General features: G+C 43.5%; 2 protein-coding genes across 2 annotated transcripts; both read left to right on the forward strand.

Moving 5' to 3' along the window:
* The first annotated feature begins 230 nt into the window (after positions 1-230).
* On the forward strand, positions 231-1,905 carry rrs1 (ribosome biogenesis regulator 1 homolog). Its single transcript, XM_023417037.2, has one exon. It carries the CDS (start codon positions 273-275, stop codon positions 1,335-1,337), a length of 1,065 nt encoding a protein of 354 aa, XP_023272805.1. The 5' UTR covers positions 231-272; the 3' UTR covers positions 1,338-1,905.
* Positions 1,906-4,065: 2,160 nt separating this feature from the next.
* si:dkey-97a13.12 (vexin) lies at positions 4,066-7,827 on the forward strand. The gene is made up of 5 exons (XM_023417001.2): positions 4,066-4,312; positions 4,562-4,593; positions 5,140-5,307; positions 6,119-6,210; positions 6,927-7,827. The coding sequence occupies exons 1-5, from the start codon at positions 4,246-4,248 to the stop codon at positions 7,183-7,185; spliced, it is 618 nt and encodes a 205-aa protein (XP_023272769.1). The 5' UTR covers positions 4,066-4,245; the 3' UTR covers positions 7,186-7,827.
* Positions 7,828-9,320: the final 1,493 nt, after the last annotated feature.

The raw sequence follows: 9,320 nt of genomic DNA on the forward strand, positions 1-9,320 counted from the left end.
TTTTTTTGTCTTTTTTGTCATCTAATTATTCCTGTAGGCTCATTCATTTCACTTCTATTGTTTCCCCTATAACTATAACTGGTTCATTGTCTGTATGTTGCTGAATTAAAAAAAAAAAAAAAAAAAAAAAAACTCACACGAGGAAATGTAACAATGTCACCCTCTTGTGGCCACAGGTGGAACTTCCCCACGCGAACTGTGACCCGGAAGAAGTTTCGTGTGTTTTTCTGGTTCGCACGTGGGGAGTGAAACATTTAACAGCACTGGGCAACATGGCTGCGTGCAGTGTGGAAGAGCTGTTAGCTAAAGCTGAGCAAGAAGAGGCAGAAAAACTGCGAAGTATCTCCGTCCACAAAGAGCTGGACCTGGAGTTTGACGTCGGTAACCTGCTGGCGTGTGACAAAAACCGTATCGAGTCCCGGGACTTCAAGGAGCAGAAGAAAGAGGACTTCCTGCGGTCTTTAGCTCGTGACAACACACAGCTCCTCATCAACGAGATCTGGAAGCAGCCCACGGAGAGGGTCGAGGAGGCGATTGTGGCTAAACTACCGGAGCCGACGACCCCGCTGCCCAGAGAGAAGCCGCCTCCAAAGCCCAAACCTCCGACCAAATGGGAGCAGTTCGCCAAACTGAAGGGCATACAGAAGAAGAAGAAGACCAACTTGGTCTGGGATGAAACTGCGAAGGAGTGGAAGAGGCGCTGGGGCTACAAGAGGGCCAACGATGACACCAAGGACTGGCTGATTGAGGTGCCGGAGACTGCAGACCCGAATGAGGACCAGTTCGCCAAACGCGTCAAAGCCAAGAAGGAGAGGGTGGCCAAGAACGAGTTCAACAGGCTGAAGAACATCGCCAGGGCGCAGAAAGTCAAAATCCCAGGAGTGGGGCTGACCCCTACAGCCCAGCAGTCCAAAGACGAGCTGGCCAGAGCCGTCAGTGTGGCCAGATCCTCCACAGCATCCGCGGGGAGGTTCCAGGACCGGCTGCCTAAAGAGAAACCACCAAAGAACACAGGCAAGAAGAGGAAGTTTGAGCCCCTCATTGGTGACTTTTCTAATGAGAAGCAGAAGCAGCTGGAGCTTCTGAAAATCATGGACAGCAAGAAGCCCAAGTTGGACATCACCAAGGCTGTCAACAAACAGATGAGAGAGGAGGACAGGGAGGAGGCCGCAGCGAAATACAAGAAGGGAGCAGGGAAGAAGGGACGCAAAGGCAACATGGGAGGGAAAGGCAAAGGCAAAGGAAAGGGTGGGAAAGGCAAATTTGGGAAAGCAGGTGGAGGAGGTGGTGGTGGTGGAGGAGGAGGAAAGAAGAGATCTAAACCTGGGAAGCGCTGAGGACTCTCATCTCCTGCGTCCTGCTACATCTGTTGTGCCTTGGCATCAAAGCGTTGGACTGGACATTCATGATGCAATAAGTGACTGTTTGATTCATCTGTGAATGATGGGTGTGATGTTGTGACTGTCCAGGATTTTTGAGGCTCTTCCACTTTATGTAAATTAGTTTTACTGTAAATTGGTCCCAGTATGTGTAATAATGTAAAACACTGATAAATACACTTAAATCTTGCAGCCCAAATTAAAATCAGGTGATATTGTTTCCTCTCCTGTTTTTAATTGAATGCTGAATTTACAGTCGTCACAGCTATGAAAGATATATTAAATATTCTGATTTACAAAATAGTAGCTTCAAATTGCTTATTGTTCCCCAGTGTCATTCTACATACCATTAGTCAACTGACAGAAAAGGAATTAGCAACTATTTTTTAACATCACCTGGCTCCGGCTGTTTCATAACATTGTAAAATTGAACATGAGTTTGGGGCTGTTAGTTGGACAAAACAAGACATTTTTAAACATCAATCTTAAATGGAAATAATAAATAAATTTAAGTCTACACATCTAATTTTGGACTCTAAATCTAACATAGGAAGCAAAAATGAAAACCACATTATGATAAAAGGCAATGCATCATGTTTATCACAGCATTGTGAATTGTAACATTTCATACACAGGCAACTAGCAGCAGAGGTGAGGTCTTTAGCCTGTTTTGTAAAGTAGCCAGAGTTGGGACACATCTAACATCTCTCCTGGAAGGGTATTCCAGTTATGTGTAGCATGATAAGTGAATGCAGCTCCACCCTGTTTTGTCTTACCCCTAGGAACACTGAGTACACTGGTCCCTGATGGTCTAAGACTTCTAGAGGGCTCATAAACACATTCAAAACACCAAACATTGGCCTTTTCCGTAACTTGTTAATTGACTGTAATCGTCAAAGCTGTCATGTGTGGCACTGTAAAGCATAAAACAGTACACCATAATTTGCTGTAATGTAACAGAACCGCAATAGAAAACAAGATAGTAGATGCACCGGAGTAATGGTGAAGTCATTACGCCGTGATGGTGCCCGGAGAAATGTTCAAAAACTTATTGAATTCTGAGATGACACTAGGAAAAGCACTGGTGTCAATATAATATTTTAAGAAATACATAAGTGTGACAGTTGACAAATGTTATACATTTTCATATTGCCCAAACCTTCCCTGAAAGATCTTGATATTATATTTATATTTCCATTTGTCAGGTTCCTTAAATTCAACTGCAGTAACAAACAGGCCAGTGAAGGCATGTCAGCCTGAATAATTAATTGAGCAGAGATGGTCGATGTATAAAGCAGTCTTATATTTCTATCATGTCTCCTTCATCTCTGCTCATGTCCAGTGTAAAACATGTGGGTCACAATATATATTTGTTGCACATCCCATATTTTCTTCCTACTTACCCTAAATTGTCTTAACAGATAAATGCTTGAACTTTGAGCTGCCCAGTGCTCATGTATTTTCTTCTTCCGAGAAGTGAACATCAGATCAGTTTTCTAAGAAGCTTAGCTGTGGTTATTGGTTATGTAAGGCTTTGCTTTGGCCCTGGTGTCTAGACTGAGGCATCACACTGAATTAGGAGCAGTGAGAAGTGCAGTAGAGGGCTCTCAATGCAAGAAATGGCACCTTTAGTACATTTGTACACATCCTAAAACCATTTAAAGCTGTTAATAACACTTTAGGTAGCATTTCTTTAGTCACCATATTACTTGAATGGTATTTTGTTCTGCACAGGTTTATAATTTCATGTTCTGTCTGTTTTGAGAGAGAGCTGTCTTAGACCCAGAGGGGCTGCAATACAGCAGAGTATTCTGCAGGACTCTCGAGGCCATAGATAATGAGGTTAAGTAGTTGTCTCATCCATTTACAGGTGTTTCCTCTTTCAGACATGTGTACAAACACACTTCTCTTCGCACAGTTCACCAGGCTAATCTAGTCCTCCTGACAGGATTTCAACCTTATTTCCTGGGAACGGTTTGTAATTATTTGGGAAGATAAAATGCAAGTTTTTTCTATTGAGATTTGTTACAGAAAATAAAGTTAATGAAGTTCAATATACATTCATCACAACCTTTTATGGGTTATTAAATACCATGTTTCATAATTGTTGCAGGCTTGCAAGAAACTTCCAGTGCTCAGATATGATCATCTGGCTGAGTGATCTCACGTGTTATTGATGGATGCTTTTTAATCGCCGACACAAGCTCACAGCCAAGCTCCATCGCACCGGAGCGGGAGAGGGGAGGTGGTGGTGGTGGTGGTGGTGGTGGTGGTGTCGGGGGGTGTTCAATCACCATCTGTTGAGCAATCCGCCACTCTGTCCCAAGCCCATTCATCTTTGTCCCTGCTCACCCAGGCCACTGGAAAATGGGACACAGTCAATAACCCTAAATCAATCAAGCCCTGTTGATGAGGTAAAATTATGAATTCTCATCCACGTCAGGCGGGCGGTGGCAGTGGCCTCTAAACTTATCTCGCATGTGACCAGATGGTCAAAGAACAATAGGCACTGGCGTGATGATGAGGTGGTCAAGCATGATCTCTGGGATGAAGTCCGCCTTTTTATTCCATTGCTCAACTCAAAATTGTTGAAAAAAGATCTGTGATATTTAACCTTGAAATCTAAGCAAAACCCAAACATTAATCTAATAATCATTCACTTTTCTACCATAAATTCAGATTTTTTTTTTTTGTCCCTAGTCTTGTGCTTTACATGCTTGTGTGTGTTGCACCCTAGCAAGGATGTGTTGTTGCTTGTGTCCAGCTCCAGTCAGTGCTGCAGTGGATTAGTCAGCTGCATTTATTTAAAGGTAGTGGAGAGAGAGCGCAGGAGCCTCGGTCAGTGTGCAAGTTTCAGATCTTCAAGATGCAGCGCATCTACATGCACAGCAATGAACACTTTGAAGTCTTCACCACTGTCCTTGCTCCACAAGGTGAGTGGAATCATATCTGCAGTGAAGCGTGGCTTAGCATGACATTATTTACACTGTTGGTGGGGGGAAAGATGGCGGATGATTAACAAATAATGGCGTAAATCTTTGTTTTCTCTCCTTAAAGAGAGCTCATTTTCTGAAGGTCATGGTTGCATTGATACATTTGCACATGCATTTACGTGAAGATTCAAATGTGCATGATGAAACTAACCTTTTTGCTGATTCATCTTCACTTTTAATGGTTAACAGGGAGGTATCGATACAGAGCAGAAGCTGAAAAGGCAAGTTGACCGTTCTTCTTAATATAAAAATCCATCAAATATTCATTAGTATAAAGCTGGATCTTTGGCTGCATGTTGTTAATTTACTCTCTCATGTCGGACAGAAATAGAAAGCAAAATTCACAATTTCATAAGTGTCACATATACCCGGACTGATGGATATGAGTTTGATATTGATGTTATGTAAAGTCAACCAATTTCCTGTAACTCCATTATGTGTTTCATTTATCTAATTCTTCTGACGAACATGCACCATATTTAGATGGAACAGATAATGGAGAGTAGACCCAGATTTAGGGTTTCTATTTCACTGCACAGCAGTTAATCTCTGAGTCTTGACACATAATCCTCTCTCCTCACTGAGTCTGACCTGTAAACTGCAAAGACCACTTGGACACTGACAACAGCTTTTAACACTAGAACACAAAGCAATGCGACCAACCACACCTGATCTAAATTTAGTATACAAATGTGAAAGAGCCTCTTGGAAGTTTGAAATACACAATTCAGAGTAAAACTGGCTGTTACTCTCCTTCTGTCCTTTAGATGGTGGTGGTGCACAGCTACAGGCCACACTGGCCAGATGAGCTGGAGCTGTCTCTAGGTGACGTCATCCTGGTGCTGTCCAAACATGAGGAGGAGAGGTGGTTTGGGCGGCTGCAGGACGGCCAGCAGGGCTACTTCCCCGCCTCCTGTGTGATGGAGCTGAGCCAGGTTGGTTTGCCCCTGAATTTGCTCAGCAATGCAGCATGACTGGACTGTGCTGTTGCTGCTGCTGCTGCTTATATCTGAGGGCAGATTTGTCATTTGGATTCTATTCTGTTCTCCTCTTCCATAACAGTGTAGGCTTTAGTTTAATACTGTGAGCAATGGGACTGTACAGGAAAACATTATTTGTTCTCAGAATAATTTTGATTATTTCAGTTTAGATTTTTCTCTCTTTCAGTTTGGTTTTTGAGTGGTAAATTCTTAATAAATAATAATAATACCTAGTATTTTTCTCACAATTTAACCCTGATTGTTGCATATTCAGTCATGAATATTTAATGTAACTAATATTACACCTTGAGTTTAGTTAACTGATTATGAGGAATACTACTTAGCCAGTGAAAACACTGTGTTATGTTTTAGTGAGAGTTTTCTGAGGTTTGAAAAAATAACCCGGATGATGTCATAGTGATTTTCTAACGATTTCTAACAAAAAGTCTGTATTACAAACTAATGAGTTGCATTATGGGAAATGTAGGATCCAGTGTTTGTGGATCTTGGCACAGATTAGAGACTAAAAGTCAGGATATTTCAGACTCTAATCTAACGCTAATTTTTTTTTTTTTTGGCTCTTGTGATAGTGCAAATAAACTTAGATTTCTGTTCCACAAATGTCTAGATAAAGAAATAAAGCAAAAATGACTGATTTAGTGTGAGAATAGTAGAACAGATAGAGGACAGCATCAGAGACAGTGTGTGGGTTATTTCAGGACATCAAGACAATTTTAACTCAAGCGCAGTTTGTTTTCACTCTCAGCCGAATCTTCCTCCCAGAGGCCCGCGAAGGAGTGTATCTCTGAGAACCTCAGCGTGGGACAACGACTCAGGCGTACGCAGTAGATATGGAAAGTAAGTGTAAACCCATACAGCAGCCATAATAAAAAATACACATCCCCCATCAAAAGGTGCATGCATACACATCATGCACACACACCAGGCACCCAGCAGCTGTTCCCCACATCCCCCATCCCCGACTCCCATCCCACTGCTCTCCGCCCAGCGCCCCTGAACAGGTGGCCCTCTCGTCTCTCATTAGTTGACAAAGCACACTGATTACTAAACCCCCAAACACACACATACATGCAGAAGTGCACACGCACACACACACAAACACACACACACACACACACACACACTAGTCAATCCCCTCTCACTACACTGCATCTCATTAAGGCCAAAGAGAAGCAAGAGGGAAAGGAAAGACTGTAGTTTTGCATCTAAAAGGATGTGGAAATGTTTGACAGAATAATCAAATTCTTAAAATCATTTTTACGATGTATTGTCAAATATTAATTATTTTATAAGGGAAATGTTAAATCTTTTAGCTACTACAGCTACAACTAGAGCTGTCTGCTAGGGTACTGTATCTCCCTTGCAGTTTGTGTGAGGGAAGGGGGTATTTATATTTGACGGCCTGCCACTAAACTTTGCTTACACACACATAGACACACACTACACAGAACCCTCTGTACAACTCCGTGCCTGTCTTGTCTGCTCGCGGTGGAATTTGGGTCACGAGGAATAAACAGGGCCTTTGTGTTTGTTATTTCCTCTTTGTCCCCCAGTGGACACATTCTGCAGGCGCTCAGGAGGGGGAGCAGAGGAGGTGGAGGAGGAGGGGGAGGAGGAATGGCGCTGGATGGGGGCCAGGGTGAGCGCGAGGGCCCCTTCCTGGTGCGCAGGCCCCAGATCCCTCTGCCTCAGCCTGTGGCCTCCCAACCTCAGACACACAGATCCCCGGGTCTACTCCACAGGATTTTGTCCAAGTGCCGGAAAAAGAGTGAATGCCAGGGAGCAACCAACGGGGCCTTCGAGGGTGACTAAGAGGCCCTCCTCTTTGTCCTGGGTGGCTGAGCTGAGTTCACTGAGGTGGGCGGACTGCCAGTTTGTAGGGTGAGGAGAGAAGCTTCTGAAATATCGAAGACAGGTCTCGAATATCCCGATTTGAGCAAGTACTTGTTTGCCAAATCCGGTTTTCTTGACTTGGCTGCATTCCAAGAAACAAGAGGTTAAATCCATCCCAATGCAAAACGTACACAGACACACGCAAATTAATGACGTCACAGAAGGTGTTTTGCCTATTACATCTAATGGACAGCGCCTGCTGTGACATCACTGATGGGGGCGTGGCCAGAAGTGCAACATACCTGAAAGATTGAATTTACAGAGAGCTGAGCAGCTGCTGTTTTTGTTTTGTTTTTTTGCCGTTTTTCAGCATGCAAGATCAAATGCCACATATATGCTTTGAAAAATATATAATCACTGTCACTGCAGTCGTAAGTGTTATTAAGGGTATTAACTAGAGGGGATCAGTGATGGGACAAGTGATGCATCTGATCCAGTTTATGCTTTTTCTACAACTCTGATGCTGTTACCTACGAGAAATGTTATTTCAGTTGTCTGTTTAATCATTCATGTTTCTTTACTTCATCTGCTCATGTGAATCTGTGTATACATATGTATATATGTATATATATATGTATGTATATATATGTATATATATATATATATATATATATATATATATATGGCTGTATAATATTCAAGTTATAATTATTATGGTTATTAAACCAGCAAATGCTTACCAGCTAACATCTTTTTATTTCAGTGGAAACATGCCTCAGTATATTACCTCATACTTCAACTCCTGTTCATTTTCCTTTGAACACACTGGGCCTCCCTCCTATTTAACAGTGCTGGAGAGAGAACTCTCTCAAGCGAAAGGAAGTGTGATTGAGGCCTGCTGAAAGCCTCGCCAAAGGACCAGGGATTGTGCCGGTTGCCCCGGCAACGACAAAGCAGCTCTCAGAAGTCACACGTAGTCTTCTTCTGTGGTGCCTCCCAGCATGTCCCCGTAGCGGGGTCTCTATAGGGTGGGCTGTAGATTACCTCCTTGCAGAGGACACAAACACCAAACCTAATCCTAACCTTGGCCTTGACCTCCGCAGGGGAAACACACTCCTCCTCCTCCCCCACCGTTTGATATAATCCTTTGTAATAAAGGCTGTAGGAGGCAGTCACTCTGGGGCCAGTGTTTGGGAGGCATGTCTTGCACAGGGAAGGGCGTAAATGTTACAAAAAAAGACAGCTCCACTGGTCCCCTTGAGCAAACTGTGATTCATTAGAAGAATATCTGAGAGGGCTTTCCGCTGCCGTTACTGTTACGGCTTATCTCAAGCCTGTGACTCTATTTCGGTAGGAAACATAAAACCAGATTACAAATTTTAACAAGGTTTCTGTATAATATGTGCATAAATAAGAGCTGTATGACAGATCACTTCTCTTATAGCTGGGATTGGCACTCACTTATATATGCTTGACAGTGATTTATTCAAATTCAGATAAGGCCACATACTGTTGCTTCAAAACATAGCAAGTCCTCAGTCAGAGAGAAGCTTACAGTGTGCGCTGGCTTACCTCACACGGTGCTGACACACACAAGTGGAAACAGTGACCTATATTGGGCAGAAAGGCCAGGGTCCAGTAACACACACACACAATCCCAGGGCTGTGGACTCTCCCGCCTAAAAGTGTCCTATCCCTGCTGTTTTGTGCTGGGTGTCTTCGGGGGAATGGGGGGAAGGAGAGGGGGAAGGAGGGGTAACAGGGTGCCTGCCAGATGACTGCTCTGTCAGCCCTATAATGGGCTGCCATCTGCTGTCTAGCATACACAAAGGCAAACAGTGTGTGTATGTGTGTGTGTGTGAGTGTGTGAGAGAGAGAGCGAGAGAGAGAGTTGGTGCGCTTGCCTATGGGTGTGTGCTCAGAGGAGGAAGGCAGAGGAGATTTGGTCAGGCGCCTGCAGGCTGTTTCATGTCTTCAGTGTACAAGTTAGACACATATGAAAACACACACACACACACACACACACACACACACACATACACACAACCACACCTTACTGAGCCATGAATGGTTAAATCAGTGACAGAAGACACAGAGGGACAGGACCTGTTCTG

Source organism: Seriola lalandi, unplaced genomic scaffold, assembly GCF_002814215.2.
Source record: "Seriola lalandi dorsalis isolate HSWRI2012SDOR001 ecotype SW California unplaced genomic scaffold, Sedor1 jcf7180002054570, whole genome shotgun sequence".
NCBI lineage: Eukaryota > Metazoa > Chordata > Actinopteri > Carangiformes > Carangidae > Seriola > Seriola lalandi.